This window comes from Plecotus auritus (assembly GCF_963455305.1).
Source record: "Plecotus auritus genome assembly, chromosome: 10".
In the NCBI taxonomy this organism is placed as follows: domain Eukaryota; kingdom Metazoa; phylum Chordata; class Mammalia; order Chiroptera; family Vespertilionidae; genus Plecotus; species Plecotus auritus.
This window is the reverse complement of record NC_137785.1, coordinates 48,639,812-48,659,875: the sequence shown is the minus strand read 5'-3', so window position 1 is coordinate 48,659,875 and position 20,064 is coordinate 48,639,812. Positions and strand designations below refer to the sequence as shown.

The following is a 20,064-nucleotide window of genomic DNA, read 5'->3' as shown; positions in this document are numbered from 1 at the left end:
AGTTCTGGGTGGGACTCTGGGGACCCAGACTCATACGGGAGAAACTGGACTGTCTGGCAGTGGGCGGAACTCGAGGGCAGCTTTCTCTCAGAGGTGCTTGCTGCAATTACCAAGGGACACTGAGACCTGGGGGCCTCTTAGGGCAGGGCTTGACTAGAAGCCATTGCTATTTTCTCTGCCCTGAGACTCCGCCCCACCCCAGCTGTGCGCAAAGGCTTTTGCATATGAATGACCTGGTCCTTTGAAATCTAAACTTACCTAACAAACTGCAGCTGAGTCAGTGAGACCCAGAACATCCAAAAGAAGGCCCAAGGCCCCACAGCAGCTTGCATTGCTTCACAGCTGGGCCTCATCTGGGCACCTCCAAAACCCAAACAAAGAAGAGGAATCTGCAGATCTCTCCACAGCTCCTGCTGGGTAGCCTCAGGCAGAGGCTAAATTAGCACCTCCTTGGAGATCCAAGAGCCAGTGTACCCAGGGGTCAGAGTAGGACCATCCAGATTACAACTCCTCAGATCCATAAGGGACACACTCAGGGAGCACACTCAGTGAGCACCAAAGCCCCACTGAAGCAAGTCTTGCCTCATAAGGGTGTCTGCAGCACAGAAGTTCTCCCATCGTAGACACAGCTGATCCTCACAGACAACTGGCCTGGAGGTCAATTCCTCCCAGTGATACCAACAACAATCAAGGCTTAACTACAACAAGACTGCGCACAAGCCCACAAAGGGGTACACCAAGAGTGTCCACCTCAGGTAATTAGGGAGGCTGAGGCATTGGGCCCTATAGGACACCTAGCACACAAAGCCACTCTATCAACTCAGGGAAGCAGCCAAAATATGGAGACAAAGAAACAGGTCACAAATGAAAGAAATGGAGGAAAGCAAATGATTGGATATAGAGTTCAAAACCACGGTTATAAGGTTTTTCAAGAATTTTCTAGAAAAGACCGAAAAATTTAGTGAGACCCTCGAGGATATGAAAAAGGACCAACTAGAGATTAAGCATACATTGACTGAAATAAAAAATAATATACAGAGATCCAACAGCAGACTACAGGATCGTAAGAATCAAGTCAAAGATTTGAAGAAGCAAAAAACACCCAACCAGAAAAGCAAAAAGCAAAAAAGAGTCCAAAAATATGAAGATCGTGTAAGGAGCCTCTGGGACAACTTCAAGCGTACCAACATCAGAATTATGGGGGTGCCAGGAGAAGAGAGAGAGCAAGATACTGAAAACCTATTTGAAGAAATAATGACTGAAAACTTCCCCCACCTGGTGAAAGAAATAGACTTACAAGTCCAGGAAGCGCAAAGAACCCCAAACAAAAGGAATCCAAAGAGGACCACACCAAGACACATCATAATTAAAATGCCAAGAGCAAAAGACAAAGAGAGAATATTAAAAGCAGCAAGAGAAAAACAGTTAGTTACCTACAAGGGCGCACCCATATGACTGTCAGCTGATTTCTCAACAGAAACTATGCAGGCCAGACGGGAGTGACAAGAAACATTCAAAGTGACGAATAGCAAGAACCTACAACCAAGATTACTCTACCCAGCAAAGCTATCATTCAGAATTGAAGGGCAGATAAAGAGCTTCACAGATAAGAAAAAGCTAAAGGAGTTAATCAGCGCCAAACCAGTATTATATGAAACTAGAGGCCTGGTGCACGAAATTTGTGCACCTGGGGGGGGGGGTCCCTCAGTCCAGCCTGCACCCTCTCCAATATGGGACCCCTCGTAGGGGGGTAGGATTGGGCCTAAACGGGCAGACATCCCTCTCACAATCCAGGACTGCTGGCTCCCAACTGCTCGCCTGCCTGCCTTCCTGATTGCCCCTAAGGACTTCTGCCTGCCAACCTGATCACCCCCTAACCACTCCCCTGCCAGCTGGATTGATGCCTAACTGCTCCCCTGCCAGCCTGTTTGCCCCTAACTGCCCTCCCCTGCAGGCCTGGTCACCCCTAACTGCCCTCCCCTGCAGGCCTGGTCCCCCCCCACAACTGCCCTCCCCTGCAGGCCTGGTCCCCCCCACAACTGCTCTTCCCTGCAGGCCTGGGCCCCCCCCAAATGCCCTTCCCTGCAGGCCCGGTCGCCCCCAACTTCCCTCCTCTGCCGGCCTGGTCACCCCTAACTGCCCTCCCCTGCAGGCTTGATCGCCCCCAACTGCCCTCCCTTGCAGGCCTGGTCCCTCCCAACTGCCCTCCCCTGCTGGCCATCTTGTGGTGGCCATCGTGTGTCCACATGGGGCATCCATTTTTGACCACATGGGGGCAGCCATCTTATCTGTGAACTTAAGTCCCATTCATCTTGTGTGTTGGAGTGATGGTCAATTTGCATATTACTCTTTTTTTAAAAAAATATATATTTTATTGATTTTTTACAGAGAGGAAGGGAGAGGGCTGGAGAGTTAGAAACATCGATGAGAGAGAAACATCGATCAGCTGCCTTCTGCACAACTCCCACTGGAGATGTGCCCGCAACCAAGGTACATGCCCTTGACCGGAATCGAACCCGGGACCCTTCAGTCCGCAAGCCGATGCTCTATCCACTGAGCCAAACCGGTTTCGGCCATATTACTCTTTTATTAGATAGGATGCTGAAAGGTATTCGTTAAGAAGAGGAAGAAGAGCCAACCTATCTAATAAAAGAGTAATATGGCCGAAACCGGTTTGGCTCAGTGGATAGAGCATCGGCTTGCGGACTGAAAGGTCCCAGGTTCGATTCCGGTCAAGGGCACGTAACTTGGTTGCGGGCACATCCCCGGTGGGAGGTGTGCAAGGGGCAGCTGATCGATGTTTCTCTCTCATCGATGTTTCTAGCTCTCTATCCCTCTTCCTTCCTCTCTGTAAAAAATCAATTAAAAAAATATATTTAAAAAAAAAAAGAAGAGGAAGAAGAAAAAGGTAAAGATAAAAATTATGAACAACAAATACATATCTATCAACAAGTGAATCTAAAAGCAAGTGAATAAAAAATCTGATGAACAGAATAAACTGGTGAATATAATAGAATCAGGGGCATAGAAAGGGAGTGGACTGACAATTCTCAGGGGGACAGGGGTGTGGGGGGTGCAGGAAGAGACTGGACAAAAATCGTACACCTACGGATGAGTACTGTGGGGGGGGGTAAGGTCAGAGCGTGGGATGGGAACCAGGTGGAGGGGAGCTATGGGGGGAAAAAAAGAGGAACAAATGTAATAATCTGAACAATAAAGATTTATTTTAAAAAATGCAAAAATAGTCTCATCCACATGTTCATTAAGAAAATGCAAAAAGCACTCTCTTTCTCTGCCATGCAGTTGCTTTTCCTTCCCTGTCTTCTCAGAAGACTTTCAGGATCAAGCGGTTCCTGGACAAGAAACAAAAGCTTAGCAGCCCATTCCCCAATGGATTCAGATGAAAACTGGTAATAAAACCAGGGTACAACTCCAAGAGGAGACACTGGAGAAGAATCAAAGTGAGACAATAAGGAATCACACATGAGAGATGGCTCACATATTTATGCTGTATCCAGGTTGCCTACATCTTTAAATGATTGAAAAGATCACTATTGTCTGGACAATTGGGCATTTTAATTGGAAAATTATTGAAAGCAGCCAATCAATGATTCTCATCATTGACGCTTCTCTCTCTCTCTCTCTCTCCCCCTCTCCCTTCCTCTCTGAAATCAATAAAAAATACATTAAAAAAAAAAAATCCAAATGGCCCTTGGCAGAAAGTTCCCCACCCCTGCTCTACTTGATAAGCAAGGGAACCCCCAGGCAGGAAAGACTAATCTACACAAAAGCACAATCCTCTGGCGGCTCTGGGGGGGGGTGGGGGGGGGTGGGGGGGGGGGTGTTGTTCGGCCCTTCCCCTCACTCAGATGGGTCCTGCAGCCAAACAGCTGCCACAGATTCAGGACCAACGGAGAACCTAATTCTGCAAGACAGTGGCTGGCCATGGAATAGCTTTCCAAACTCAGCAGGCAGAAGACTGGTGCTGGATAGGAAACTAAGTTGGGTAACAACCCTTCGCTCATTCAATACAATACCGAAAGTCCCATTCATCTGGAAAGCATGAGTCCTCTGAGCAAAAGGATAGACAGCTGCTTTATTAAAGTGTAACCTACAACCAGCAGTAACAAAGATACTGCTTCAACATGCAATATCTCAGAGAAGGGGTGGTGAAAACAAGAGAGGTCCTCAGAAGGTTGACCAGAGTCATGGGGCATAGATTGGTTCCAGCAATTACTTGTTGCCTTCCAGCGTCCTCTCTCTTCTTCCTTATAAATGAATTGAACCCTGACACTTAGAACACATGGCCACATAGACTACAGGCATGAACGAGCCCTTCAGCCCTTCTTTCCTCTTCCTCCATCCTGCTGTCTGGAACAGGGATGTGAGGGTTAGAGCTCTAGTTGTCAAGAGGAAGAGAACCACACCCTAGAGATGACAAAGCAATAAGCCAAAAGGAACCAGGGTCCTTGACCTGTCTTCTTAGAGCTGCTTTCCAGGCCTGAACTGCTTACCTCTGGATTTCATTTACATGAGAGAGAAATAAACCTCAGTCTTGTTTAAGCCACTGTTACTTTAGGTTTTGTGTCACATGCAGCTGAATCCTAAGTGACAGACATCAACAACTAAGAACACAAAATTAATTTAGTGTGCCACTGTCATGGGAACACAAGCTCCCGAGGAACAGGCATCTAGTCTGCTGTATGCATCCCTAACACCTAGACCAGACCTGATACAAGGCAGACACTTTCCCTGTCTGGAAGGAACAACATCCCTGGCTCTATCTTATTTTTTTTTCTGTTTTAACAAATCTACAAAGTTACATATAACTCTAAGAAAACAAATTCGGAAATTGAATTTGTCAGTGCATTAACCCACTAATCTAGGCATGATGCTAAACATGCAGTGAAAGAAAAACTGCTTTTCAGCCTCACAACTATTCTGAGAAGTTGTCTTTAGGATCTCTATTTCAGGGGGAAAAGAGGCATTATCTAGAAATGTCAGTGGCTGGAGACAGATGAGCTGAGCTGCATACCAATCACTGCAGCACACATAAACACAGCAAAGCAAAGATTAGATGCAAAACTCCCTATTTAAGCTAATGTGGGACAGGAGCAAGTTATGAAGTTATGACAGGAAGATACATAACAAGAAATACCATTTGCAAAGCACATCAACATTTCTGAACCCTTCTGCCAGGAAGTATGAGGATCCCGTGTGCCATGCCCCAGAAGCCCTCATTAATTCACTAAAGGGAATGATGTCATCCTGTGGAAATAAGCCAAGCTGAGCCAAGCCTGCCTTGGCCAAGCCTGCTGCTGCCACCGCCGCCGCCACAGCTCCAGTCCCTGCCCCTACCCCTCCCATTTTCCTGGCAAGTGGACAGAAGCTGATGTAACTGCACAGAAGCAAGGGAAAAGAAAAACAAGCTTCTGAGCCACATTAAAGAGAGAGAGAAACACACACAAAAAATATTTCCTTTAATTTGAAAGTTCTTTGTTTTCAAAAGGACCAGGATATCCTGTCTTAAAATAGCCTTTCATTTTAATGACAAAAAACATCCTTCCTATTTATATGAACTAAAATCATATTTGCTGGGTCCCAAAATGAACAAAGGTAGGAGTGAAAGATGTCTCTTGTGGGCTTCCTTTAAACCTGCCAATAAGAGGGTCATTAGGGCCTCAATGGAAGCCCAGGCAAAGGACTCAAGCTACAGGGATCACAGTAAGTCCCCATACCACTGACACTAACTCTGCAGGCAGAGAGTAAAAGAAATATAAAAAGATGCACACAACTGATCACATTTGGGGGGGAAAGGGGAAACACTTATTTTACAAGAGAACCAATGAAGATAATACAAAATATTGGTTCATTAATATTCTTCAACTGTGACACTTGATATAAAAACTGCTTTAAATACTTTTTTTTTTTGAGTCCTCAACCGAGGATATTTTTTTCCATTGATTTTTAGAGAAAGTGGAAAGGGGGCGAGGGGAGAAAGAGAGAGAAACATTGATGTGAGAGAGACACATCGGTTGGTTGCCTCCCACACACACCCAACCGGGAGCGGGGAACGGACCCACAGCCCAGGTACAGGCCCTTGTCTGGAATCGAACCTGTGACCCTCTGGTGCATGGGCCAATGCTCCAACCACTGAACTGTGCCGGCCAGGGCTGCTTTGACTACTTTTTGACTACTGATTTTACAGGAGCAACTGTAATGGTGCAAACAAAACACAAACACTCTGCAAGGGAAGCTTTGCAGCCTCTCGACATTGTCAAAAGAAAGGTGGTTGAAACCACCCAAAGAGACGACTGAATTTTCCCATTAAGAAAACCTTATTTTACTTACACTTCCGTTCCAGCTCCCTCATTTCTTCTGGTGGAATTTTCATTTTATCTATGTGCTCACGTAAAACACTAGCCCATTTCTGTAGAGATTCCATCACAGCCCAAGGCCTAGACATGTCTGCAACAAAAATGACCAGGGTCTCCGGCAAGGATTCAGCAGAAACTGCAAACTTCAGCAGGCCTTTGTGGTATAGGTCTCCATCCAGAATCCACACGTTACAGCGTGTGTGATCTAAGAAAGGAAGTGAAGCTAAGTTACTACCTGACAATGACCACCAGCACAGCTTAAGGAAGAGCCACACCAGGAAACAACTGGAAGGTGACAGTCACAAAATTCCTCACAGAACGCAAATAGAATGCTCAACCAGAAAAGGCCCAAGTGCTCAGTGGACAGCAACTCTTGGTCAAAACGCCTAGGGACCTGTCTAAACTTTAAACTTTTTAAACTACTATAACTTATTGTGTCCACATTATATAAAGATTCCAGCAATGTCTGAGGAGTAAAATGTAAAGGACACTTTAGCTTTCAGTAAGAATTAAAAGATACTAATAAAGGCTACTGGTCAATTGTTCCATAGTCTAAATAACCTATTCTCCTTAAAACATCAGCAATCTGTGAGGGAGCAAGCTATGCTGCTGAGCCTGTGGTTAAACACTTTTTTTGTGTCAGTCACACTAAGCACTTCACATATTACGAAGGGTGCCAAAGAGACAGGACACCTTTGTATTTATTTTATTTTATTTTTAAATATATTTTATTGATTTTTTACAGAGAGGAAGGGAGAGGGATAGAGTTAGAAACATCGATGAGAAAGAAACATCGATCAGCTGCCTCCTGCACACCCCCCTACTGGGGATGTGCCCGCAACCAAGGTACATGCCCTTGACCAGAATCGAACCTGGGACCCTTCAGTCCGCAGGCCGATGCTCTATCCACTGAGCCAAACCGGTTAGGGCAGGACACCTTTGTATTTATATGCTAAGGTAAAATCATTACTTATATTGAGATGTGAATCACTGGATACCTGATGATTTAAGGAATTACAATTATTTTTGATACAACAATAATATGGTCATTTTATAAAACCCTTATCTTTTTTTACATTTTTAATCCTCACACAAAGATATTTTTCCACTGATTTTTAGAGAGAGTGGAAGAGAGAGGGAAAGACGGAGAGAAATATTGATGTTGAGAGAAATACATTGATTAGTTGCCTCCTGCATGCGCCCCGACCAGGACCTGGGCTGGGGAGGAGCCTGTAACCAAGGTATGTGCCCTTGACTGAAATCAAACCTGGGACCTTTCGGTCCGCAGGCCAACGCTCTTATCCACTGAGCCAAACCAGCTTGGGCTAAAATCCTTATCTTTTAGACATACATATGGAAGTATTTGCAGATGTATGAAATTTACTTCCTAAGAATCCAATGTGAAGTGAAGGAAGAAAAGGGTGAGAATAATCTATATATACTAGAGGCCCAACGCACAAAATTCATGCAAGGGGCTCGGCCCTCACAGCCACAGCATCGTCCGGAAGGTCATTCAGCTGTCCAGTATAATTAGCATATTACACTTTTATTATTATAGATAAAAGCCTAAGCAACCGTCCGACCGGTAGCTATGACGTGCAATGACCACCAGGGGACAGACACTCAACACAGGAGCTGCTGAGGTGCAGTGACTTGGCAGCTGTGGTCCTTGGATGACGCATGTGGAATCAGAGAGGAAGGAACCTGATTCCGGGGTGCGTCACCCAAGAACCGCCCCGCGCAATCTGGGACCCCTCAGGGGACACTGGAGAGCCAGTTTCGGCCTGATCCCCGCAGATTAGACCGAGGGACCCCACTGGTGCATGATTCTGTGCACTGGGCCTCTAGTAATTAAAATAAAATTCATCAAGAACTGGTAACTATTGAAGATAAATGGTAAGTAAATTGGGGTTCATACTAGTCTCACTCTATAATGTATACTAGAGGCCCAGTGCATGAAATTTGTGCAGGGGTAGGGTGGCTAGGCCTGGCCAGTGATCAGGGCCGATCAGGTTCCCCGCCTCCCCCTTCCCTTGCCACCCACGTGCCGTTCCCTGCTTCCTCCTTCCCTGGCTCCCTCAGCACCCCGCCACTGCCGCTGGTCGCCTGCATGTTCCACGCTGCTCCCTTGTGGTCAGCGCACATCATAACGAGCGATTGAACTCCCAGTCTCCTGGTCGAACTCCTGAGGGGACACTTTGCATATTAGCCTTTTATATATATAGAAGATTATATATATAGATAATTTTTGTTTTCCATTAATAAAAAGTTAAAAACATTCACACAAATGTGTAAGTGATGACATTTAATGAAACATATTTCCAAAATCATAACTGGATGACCAAATTATAAAAGATAATTCTCCAAATTGATAATATATCTAAAAAAAGTTTAGTCATCATGTTTAAGGAAAAAAAATTTTTTTAAAAAGTGCATCGAGCCGAGACCAGGTTGGCTCAGTGGATAGAGCGTCGGCCTGCGGACTGAAGGGTCCCGGGTTCGATTCCGGTCAAGGGCATGTGCCTTGGTTGTGGGCACATCCCCAGTGGGGAGTGTGCAGGAGGCAGATGATCGATGTTTCTCTCTCATTGATGTTTCTAACTCTCTATCCCTCTCCCTTCCTCTCTGTAAAATATCAATAAAATATATTAAAAAAAAAAAAAAGTGCATCGAGGAAGAACTCCTATGATCAATATATAATGTCATTAAACGTATTTTCCAATAAATTCCAACATACATTTTAAAAATTTGTCTGCTTTTTTTGTATAGTCAACATTCTGTGAAAAATACTTATTATCCTAACTTTATTTCAACAGTATAATAAGGTATCTACATCTGGCTAAACTTCCAAAACTCTAATACATTTTATTTTTCAATTACAGTTTACATTCAATATTATTTTGTATTTGTTTCAGGTGTATCAAAACTCTAATACGTTTTATTTATTTATTTTTTAAAAATATATTTTATTGATTTTTTACAGAGAGGAAGGGAGAGGGATAGAGAGTCAGAAACATCGACGAGAGAGAAACATCGATCAGCTGCCTCCTGCACAACCCCCACTGGAGATGTGCCGGCAACCAAGGCACACGCTCCCGACCGGAATCGAACCCGGGACCCCTCAGTCCGCAGGCCGATGCTCCATCCACTGAGCTAAACCGGTTTCGGCTCTAATACGTTTTAGATAGCAGTTTTGGTTTCGGTTATGTGAATTCCTTCAAAAATACTGCTCTGTATATAAAGGCCACAGATTTTAAACCCTGCCCCTTACCAGGCACAGTTCCTTTTTTCAGTCTCTCTTCCCACTGCCCACTACACATAACTCACCCATATGCATGGAGATCATACACATCCCATGTGAAGTTAAACAAATGCCCCCGGCCCTGATGGCAGTGGTCCTTTGGTATGTCATGTCCTACCACAAACCAGGAACAAGCTATATTTATAACCTAGTCTCATCACATAATAATAATAATTTAAAAAACTACAGCTGAAAGACATATAGTTAACCACAGATTCAAAGAGGAACCTGCAAATAGGTGGCCTAGAAAAAATCCCATAAATGCAAAGACCAAAAAGTTTTTAAAGAATCTGAAATAGCCCTGACCAGTTTGGCTCAGTGGATAGAGCGTCGGCCTGTGGATTGAAAGGTCCCAGGTTCGATTCCAGTCAAGGGCATGTACCTTGGTTGCGGGCACATCCCCAGTGGGAGGTGTGCAGGAGGCAGCTGATCGATGTTTCTCTCTCATCGATGTTTCTAACTCTCTATCCCTCTCTCTTCCTCTCTGTAAAAAATCAATAAAATATATTAAAAAAAAAAAAAAGAATCTGAAATAAAGTTAACATGTACTTCAACTCAAAGGCAAATGAATATGGTTAATATGATATTTTGGCATGAAATATGCTTGTGCCATCTTGAAACAAGAGGCCTTAGAGTCACAGAGTATCTACACCATGTTTTTCAAAAGGGCACTATAAATCCCACTGTGTCTTAAGCACTGAGCTACACGTGATACATACCACCTCTCATCCTGTCAACCTATAAAATATGTATTACCCAATTCTAAAAACAAGGAAACTGAGGTGCAGAGTGGTTCAGTCAGTCACAGCTAGTGACTATATGGGTTTCTGAACCAGTTCTGTGTGGCTCCAATGCCCAATTTCTTTTCACAATAACCATGCTGCCCAACAAAGACAGGAAGCAAAAGACTCAGACACATGAGACCCTCAGGCTTGGCTCAGTTATCCTACTCACTCGGACTCCATTCGGCCTAAATGGCACCTGAATGCCTCTGTTCTTTTACACAAGGAGAATCCTCGTCACTGGGTCTACCTTCTACCTTTCTTTCACATCCTTCAGGAAATTTTCAGCATGGCAAAGGAAACTGGGAGGAAGAGAAGGAATAAAGCCCCTAGAGTTCTAAGATAACCAGTAAGTTACCATTAATACAATGCAGTTCTCCAAGCTTTAACAAGCAATCCTTACCCATGCCCTCTTATTAATAATGACTCTTGGATAGGACCCGACTCCAGCTTCTTCATTTTAGCAATAAGGAAATAGAGGGCCAGAGGTGGTGAGATCTGCCCTCTCATATATAATCACCCTTACATTATGATCCTTACTGTTTAAATGGGTAAAGGAAAACATAAAGAAAGTAATTTAGCCCTGCTGGTATGGTTTAGTGGTTGAGCGTCGACCTATGAATCAGGAGATCAGTTTGATTCCTGGTCAGGGTACATGCCCAGGCTACAGGCTTAATCCCCAGTAGGGGGTGTACAGGAGGCAGCCGATCAATGATTCTCTCTCATCACTGATGTTTCTCTCTCTCTCTCCCTCTCCCTTTCTCTCTGAAATGAATAAAAATATATGTATAAAAAAAGGTAATTTAATGACTATATTCCATCCTTAACTACATAATTTTCCTATAAATAAAAAGACTTAGACACCAATAATTATTTTAGAACCATTAAAATAAATAATCTCCCCATGGCCCCGACCCTAACATAAAGCCTAAAAGTTTATAAAGGAGGCAACTGAGTAATGGTAACCAAAAACCATTACTCCAATCCAGCTCATAATTATACTTACAAGAAAGAATTATAAAATGAGCCCTAGCTGGTTTGGCTCAGTGGATAGAGCGTCAGCCTGCAGACTTCAATTCCGGCCAAGGGTATATGCCCACATTGTGGGCTTGATCCCCAATAGGACACATGCAGGAAGCAGCCGATCAATGTTTCTATCTCTCTCTCCCTCTCCCTTCCTTACTGAATCAATACAAATATATATTTTTTCAAATTGTAAAATGATATTTAATCCTTATAAGAGTGCTTACCACGCACTATTAATCAACCCAACTACCCTGTAGGTAGAAACTATTACAATCCACATTCTCGAGATGAGGAATTGGAAGAGAATATTATCACATATGAGCTCCTATTCCTTCCACTGAAAGAAACACAGGAAATTAGCATTTTTACACTGTCACAAAGAGACTCAGGAAAGTCTCCTGTGAATATTCGTTAAACTGTTACACTCTGAACCACACCCATTTCAGATCCTCCACTAGAACCAGGAAGAGTAACTAACAATGTGCATTTCTCTCATAGAAAAGTCCAGAGCTTTTAAAAACATCTTATTACCTTTATGTACATCTGAAACTAGCTTCAGTATCTCCTTGAAAGTAAGGGTTGCAGCAGCTGACAGCCCTATTCCCCATTTTCACTAACATACTCTAAAAAGGAAAGTGAGTAAAGTCCTACAAAGACATACACTTCATTGATTCCCCTGTGAATTATTCTGCAAGAAAGAAGATACCTACTAAGAAGGGTTCCTGGTGGCTACTGGGCTAAAAACAAACAAACAAAAACAAAAACAAAAAAACAGGGCCTAGCCCTAGCTGGTTTGGCTCAGCGGACAGAGCGCCAGCCTGCAGACTGAAGGGTACCAGGTTCTATTCTGGTCAAGGGCATGTGCCTGGGTTGTGGGCTCAGTCCCCAGTAGGGGGCCTGCAGGAGGCAGCCAATCAATGACTCTCATCATTGATGTTTCTATCTCTCTCTCCCTTCCTCTCTGAAATCAATAAAAACATTTATTTTTTAAATTATACCTATACGGTAAAAAAACAAAACAAAACAAAACACAGGGTCTAGCATCCATTTCTAAACAGGGGCCTCTCGTGCAAACCACGCTTCAGGGAGAAGTTGCACCAAGCTGCCTGCCTCCTACACTGACTGCCTTTCTGCACTGTGTTTCTGCCATCTGAGCCAGCCCTTATAGAGGAGTTCCTGGAATCCTATAACAGCCAATAGGGCTGAAACTTCCCCAGTTCAATAGGAGCTACACAACTAAATCCCCATCAGCATCTTCACTGACCAATCAGAGTCTAGGGACAGGGACTTCCGTCTATGTAAGTCAGCTCCCCTCCACCTTGGGAAGTGCACTTTTCCTTTTTACTGAAGACAGAAGACTGTTTCCCCACTGAAGATGTTTCACTAGAGCAGAGCGGAGCAAACAGGAGCAGGTGGAGCAGAGCCAAGCTGCCTAGTGAAAGAGAGCCCTCGCCCCAGGGCCTCCTCAAAGCCAGGAGCTGCTCCTCACGCTGCTTCCTAACTGAGATGTAACACTATTAAGCTGTTTCGTAGCTGTGCTGTTTTCACAATTGAGCTTTTTTGCCCTAAATAAAGTTTCTTTCTTCAACACACCCCAAACTGGGGATTCCTATTGGCGCTGACTTGGCAACAACGACCATTGATTGACAGAACTAAACAGAAAATTGAGAATGCCTAGCCATGTTGCAGGAGCTGCAACCAAGGAGTCAGAGACCTGCATTCAACCCTCACTGTGGACCAACGCTTCACTCACCATCTCGGTCCTCGTCATGGACGCTGAGGTAGAGATACTCTAAGCCTCTTCCTTTTTTGCCATGCTCAGCTCCTTGTAGTTTAGTCATGAGAGTTGTTTTCCCAGAACCATCTTCACCTACAAATAATGGGTATAAGACAAAGTGTACTGTTTATTGTAGGCAGGAATGAGGAATCTTGACATTCACACCTAGAACTAAGAATTTCCTGCAAAGCGTGCTACTGAAGTCTCTCACCTGCATTCATAAACAAAGCAGGCTTTGCTTTAAGAGTGGTTGGTGTGGGCCGAAACCGGTTTGGCTCAGTGGATAGAGCGTCAGCCTGTGGACTGAAGGGTCCCAGGTTCGATTCCGGTCAAGGGCACGTACCTTGGTTGCAGGCACATCCCCAGTGGGAGGTGTGCAGGAGGCAGCTGATCGATGTTTCTCTCTCATCGATGTTTCTAACTCTCTATCCCTCTCCCTTCCTCTCTGTAAAATATCAATAAAATATATTAAAAAAAAAAAAAAAAAAAGAGTGGTTGGTGTGGGGAGGGGTGATAAAGGTGGCAAATTCCAAGATCTAAATGACGTTCTATTGCAGTTGTCCTTATTTTACAGGGAAGGCCTAGAGCAGGTCCACAGGCCCTATCTACAATTTGTAAGACCTGCACTTGGAGAACTGAAAGTAAACGACGGAGTTAGTTGCTCACAAAATAAACTTTTACCACAAGAAAAGCAAATATAATTAACCTTAAAACACAGGAACTCTGAACTAAAAAAAAGTCTGATCCTGCATCACAATGAAGAAGAATGGAAGCTATTATTCACTTTTCATTTTAGTATATCTCTTTCATAAGCATCTTGAAGGCTAGGAAACTAATGAAAATAAATACAGACCTAAGCAAAACTCTTAAGCACAATCTCAGTAATTATCAAGCATTCCCTCATCCCCCTCCAGCCAACTAACATCCACTCCCCTCCAAATAACAAACCTTAAACACGAAGAACCACCACCATCACCAAGGAATATCCCTAGGCACCCTTGGGATTTAATAACATGAACCTACATGAGAACTGAAAGGCATTCCACACATCAAAGGTCTCCTTCCCCATCCCCAATGCCACTTCCTTACGCAGGCCCTCCATCTGGATCACGTGGTACGCAGCAGGTACTGTCAGCCTGACTTGAGTACCTGCTCATTGTGAGCCACCTGCTACTGGGCTGCCAGAATTCCCTTTCTACAACACAGATCGAGTACCTTGATACCCTACTTCTTGAAGATCTCTAAGGGTCCTCTCTCATCCAGTGCAACGGTCATCACCTAAAGAAGACCATCTGCTCCCCTCCTCAAAGTGACTCCCACAAGGATTAAGGGAGGGAGGGAAGTGAAATAAAAGGTCCTTGACAATCAGAGGCCTCCAGGAGAAAAGCATCAACTTTTCAGCCTTCCACAATCTACCCCCAATATACCACAGCAGTCATCTCACACAAAGAACTTCTGGCAGCTTCCAAACCCCCACAACTTCTTGTCACCTCTGTGTTTCTGCAATGATTAACCCTCTGTACCCTTGCATGGTGACACTTACCCTTCAAAACACCTGACCCCCCAAATCACCCTCTTTCAAAACAGCACCAAGCAGTGTGATGCTCCCACAAGAATCTGACTATGCCTAGCTAGTATAGCGCAATCACCAACACGTCTGTCTCTCCCTGGACAGAGATTCTTGTCCTAACAGTTGTCTGTGCTGCCCGGGTGCCAGCCTACAGCTCCCACTCAACAAATGGGTTTGCCTTATGAAATGAACCCAGTGAAACTCCCCCACCTGCATGATGAGACTGAAGCCAGAGATGTTGAGGGACCTGACCCAGGTAACCCAACAGTGAGGGTTGGAATAAGGCAGTGGAGTCTCTTGGCGAAGACCCCAAGGCCAGCTGTTCTTTGCAGAGTCCCTTTAACTACTCATGAAAATCGAGGAGTGACTCCTGTACCATCGCCCCGACCCCAAGTCACCTTGTTCCCCCACCTCCTCCACCTAACTTTCTCATGTACTCACTCCCCGCTCCACGCTCACGTTTGGTGAACGTCGAGGTTGTGAGCGCAGGGAGTCAGGAACATTTGAAGGAAAGCGTTAATGTTGCGGCCAAATGACTAAGGAATATACCGGACAACCCCATGCCAGCATCACTGGGCTCTCCAAAGGGGACAACACCCCAAACTCAGGCGTGGGGGACCTGGCCACTCTCCGGCTGTCCAGCCTGGGTCTCCTGGCCACCGGGAGAGGCAGGCTGCGGGCAGGCGGCAGGGGAGAGGAAGGCTGGGACCTGTGAGTGGGGACCCGCCTCGCCCACCCCGACTCCCCGGGCAACGCCCCGCCGCCGGTGCTCACCGAAGACCAGAATGTTCTTGCCGGACGGCAGCTTGGACCTGGCGCGGGTGGACACCTCGCTCAGGATCGAGGACCTATGGGGACAACGGCAAAGCGGTCAGTCCCAGGACCAACCTGGACCTCACCGGCGCCGGAGGGACCGTCAGTCTGTCCGACGGTCCGGCCCAGCCCAGCAGGCTCCCCGCCCGGCCGCGCCCTTCCCGGCCCGGCAGACCCAGCCCGGCCGTCTCGCGGACTCACCATAGGCTCTGGCCCTCCTCTTCCTCACTGGTCAGATCGCCGGCGGCCGCCACCGCGGGCCCGTTGGGGCCCAGCAGCACATTCTTCTCCACCCCCACCGGCGCCATCTTGCCAACTGCAGCCACAAAGAGGGCCCTCCCCCGGGCCCGCCGAGGACCCGCGAGGACCCTGGCCGGGGCGCCCGCCGCCCGCCGCCTCCTTCGCCGCGCCTCACGTCGCCTGTCCTGCAGATCCGCGTCGCGGGCTGGGCGCCGTCTGGAACGCGATGTCCACAGGCTCTCACGGGTCGTGAGGCCGCTTCGCTGGTAGGAGGCGGACGGCGGTCAGGCGGCAGCTGAGGCAGCCCTGCGCAGGGAGGCGGCGGCGGGAGCGGGAGCGAGAGCCGCGGGGACCGGGCGCGCTGGCGGCCTCTGCCGGCCGAGAGGTGCAACAGCCTCCCTCCCCGGGTCCTCCCGGTGGCCGCTCCGTCGGAGGCCGAGACAGCGAGATGGACTGACGCGAGAGGCCCAGGTTTTGGAATGAGACTAATACATAGCACCATTTATCTAGCTCTTACTTGTATGCCAGAGTCACATTTTCTCCCTGAATCTTATCTAACCCGTTTATAGATGAGGAACCTTAAGTTCATAAAGCTTAAGAAACCCGCCAAAGAACTCAATGCTAGAAGATAGCGTCCCGGTTCTTGCAATCTTATTCACAGATATTGACCGGTTATATCAGGAGTTTGCCTAATCCTAATCCTAATCAAGCCCCGCATTGAAAGAGGAGCTTTAAACCATACCTCCAAATTCTCATAAATATTCCTTCTTTCACCCCCTCCTTCATTGACCCTGTTAAGATTGTGAGGCGGTAGCCTTTACCGCAGTTGACAATACACTTGAGTTTACTTTATAATCAGGTTAAAAAATATTATCAGAAAGCCAGCATTTGGCGGCTTTCATTTCCTTTCTTGGGGGTAGGGGGAGAAAAAGGAAGAGATGTTAAAGGGGAAGGAATAGGGAAGAGAAAGGGGAACGAAGAAGATAATGGAGGAAAAAATACATTTTACCTATCTAACAAATTTAGGTGTGGCCACCACCTGAGGGCTCTTGCTATATGCTCTGTGGAAACAGGCTAACTTTACAAGGTGTTTCTAAATATCACAAGGAAGTGGAATATAGCAGAAAAGCAGCCACCTAGGAGGAGGATCCAAGATGGCGGCGTAGGTAAACACCTAAACTGCTGCCTCGCACAACAATTTCAAAACTACAACTAAAAGACAAAACGTCTATCACCCAGAACCATGGGAAAGCTGGCTGAGTGGAAGTTCTACAACTAGAAGGAAAGAGCAAACAGCATTGAGAGGTGCACAAGCACTGAAAAGCTGAGGTACGGAGGCGTGCGAATCGGGCTGGCAACGGGCAACTGGGAGCGCTGCTTTTTTCTTTTTCTTTTTTTTTTTTTAAATATATTTTATTGATTTTTTTACAGAGAGGAAGGGAGAGGGATAGAGAGCTAGAAACATCGATGAGAGAGAAACATCGATCAGCTGCCTCCTGCACACCCCCTACTGGGGATGTGCCCGCAACCAAGTTACGTGCCCTTGACCGCAATCGAACCCGGGACCCTTGAGTCCGCAGGCCGAGGCTCTATCCACTGAGCCAAACCGGTTTTGGCAAGCGCTGCTTTTTTCAACCCGAAGGGAGACAAGCTCCCGATTACTCCGAACTCCAGTTTCTGGGGAGACGTGGGGGACCCAAACTCCTATGGGGAGAAGCTGGACTGTCTGCCGTGGGGTCGGAAAGTGAGGGTGGCTTGCTTTCAGGGCTGCATGCAGGAATAACTGTTTACTGTGCTGGGGCGAGGGACGCGGGGACACAGTTGGAGACACAGAGCCGGCTTACTGGCAGCCATCGCTGTTTGCCACGCCCTGAGACCCCGCCCCGCACAATCTACAAACCCACCCAAGCTCCAAGCAGTGGCTTTAGCATATGAATGACCTGCCCTATCGCAGCTTAACCTAGCAAACTTGCAGCCCGGGTCAGACAGCTCCAAAACCTCCAAACCCCAAGCAAAGAGGAGAAAACTGTAGTTCTCGCTGTAGCGCCTGCTGGGTAGCCTCAGACAGTAGCTGACCTGCACCCCATTGGAGATCCAGAAGCCAGTGTACCTAGTGGTCAGTGTGAGACACCAGATTTCAACTCCTCACATCCATAAGTGACACATTCAAGAGGCAGACTCAGTGAACACCAAAGCCCCACTAAAACAAGTCCTGCACCATAAGCGTGTCTCCAGCACAGCAGTTCTTCCATTATAGACACAGCAGGTCCTCACAGCCAATTGGCCTGGTGGTCAATTCCTCCCAGTGTACCAACAGCAATCAAGGCTTAACTACACCAAGACTTTGCACTCAGCCCACAAAGGGGTGTACCAAGAGTGTCCACCTCAGGTAACTGGGGAGGCTGAGCTACTGGCCCCTATAGGTCACCTACCACACAAAGCCACTCCATCAACACAAGGAAGCAGCAAAATGCGGAGACAAAGAAACATGTCACGAATGAAAGAAATGGAGGAAAGCAAACTACTGGATGACATAGAGTTCAGAACCACATTTATAAGGTAACTCAAGAATCTTCTAAAAACCGCTGAGGAACTTAGTGAGACCTTTAAGGATCTTAGTGAGAATGCCAAAAAAATGGAAAAGGACCAGTCAGAAATTAAGCATACACTGTCTGAAATAAAGAATATACAGAAACTCACCTGTAGATCAATGTACCCCAAGAATCAAACCAAAGATCTAAAATATGAGGAAACAAAAAACACCCAACCAGAAAAACAAAAAGAAAAAAGAATCCAAAAATATGAAGATAGTGTAAGGAGCCTCTGGGACAACTTTAAGCATACCAACATCCAAATTTTTGGGGTGCCAGAAGGAGAGAGAGAGCAAAATATTGAAAACCTATTAGAAGAAATAATGACAGAAAACTTTCCCTACCTGGTGAAAGAAATAGACTTACAAGTTCAGGAAGCACACAGAACCCCATACAAGAGGAATCCAAAGAGGACCACACCAAGACACCTCATAATTAAAATGCCAAGGGCAAAAGACAAAGAGAGAATCTTGAAAGCAACAAGAGAAAAATGGTTAGTTACCTACAAGGGAGCACCCATACGACTGTCAGCTGATTTCTTGGCAGAAACTATGCAGGCCAGAAGGGAGTGGCAAGAAATATTCAAAGTGATGAACAGCAAGAACCTACAACCAAGATTACTCTACCCAGCAAAGCTATCATTCAGAGTTGAAGGTCAGATAAAGAGCTTCACAGACAAGAAAAAGCTAAAGGAGTTCATCACCACAAAGCCAGGATTACATGAAATGCTGAAGGGTATTCTTTAAGAACAGGAAAAAGAAGAAAAAGGTAAAGATAAAAATTATGAACAACAAAATGACATCAGATACATACCTACCAACAAGTGAATCTAAAAATCAAGTGAATAAAAAACCTGAAGAACAGAATGGACTGGTGAATATAATAGAATCAGGGACATAGAAAGGGAATGGACTGACAATTCTCAGGGGGAAGGGGGTGTGAGGGGTGCGGGAAGAGATTGGACAAAAATCTTACACCTGTGGATGAAGACAGTGGCGGGGGGTAAGGGCATGGGGTGGGGTGGGGAATCAGGTGGAGGGGAGCTATGGGGGAAAAAAAAGAGGAACACCTGTAATAATCTGAACAATAAAGATTTATTTAAAAAAAGAAAAGCAGCCACCTACATGGGTTTCAGATGTGTAGGATTCTGATCCTGGCTGGCTCTGCCAAATGGATTATAGGATCCAAAAATGACATGTTATAGGAAAGGGGACCTGGCCCTTGGTGGGTCTGCCTAGAACTGGCCAGTAGTGTGTGGGTTCTTGACTTCACAACAGGAGTCCAGGTGACATGAGGGAACATTTATTAAAGCTGGGGACAGGCCCTGGCCGGTTTAGCTTAGTGGATAGAGCATCTGCCTATGGACTGGAGGGCCCCGGGTTTGATTCCAGTTGAGGGCACATGCCCAGGTTGTGTGCTCCATCCCCAGGAGGGGGTGTGCAGAAGGCAGCTGATCAATGATTCTCATCATGTTTCTCTCTCTCTCTTCCCCTCTCCCTGTCTCTCTGAAATCAATAAAAATATTTTTTTAAAAATAAATGCAGCCGAAACCGGTTTGGCTCGGTGGATGGAGCGTCGGCCTGCGGA

At 46.0% G+C, this 20,064-nt stretch overlaps 1 protein-coding gene across 4 annotated transcripts in view; it reads right to left on the bottom strand.

Moving 5' to 3' along the window:
• DYNC1LI2 (dynein cytoplasmic 1 light intermediate chain 2) overlaps positions 1-16,003 on the bottom strand; it is a 29,653-nt gene extending 13,650 nt beyond the window's left edge. For 3 of the 4 annotated variants that reach the window (XM_080645844.1, XM_080645845.1, XM_080645846.1), the window contains exons 1-4: positions 15,848-16,003; positions 15,608-15,681; positions 13,240-13,356; positions 6,352-6,582 (exon numbers count right to left, since the gene is read on the bottom strand). In XM_080645844.1, the coding sequence (XP_080501970.1) occupies positions 6,352-6,582; positions 13,240-13,356; positions 15,608-15,681; positions 15,848-15,954 (529 nt within the window). In that variant the 5' untranslated portion in view covers positions 15,955-16,003. The remainder of the gene's footprint in view (positions 1-6,351; positions 6,583-13,239; positions 13,357-15,607; positions 15,682-15,847) is intronic. The other variant, XM_080645847.1, reaches the window with a different exon arrangement.
• Between the last annotated feature and the right edge of the window lie 4,061 nt (positions 16,004-20,064).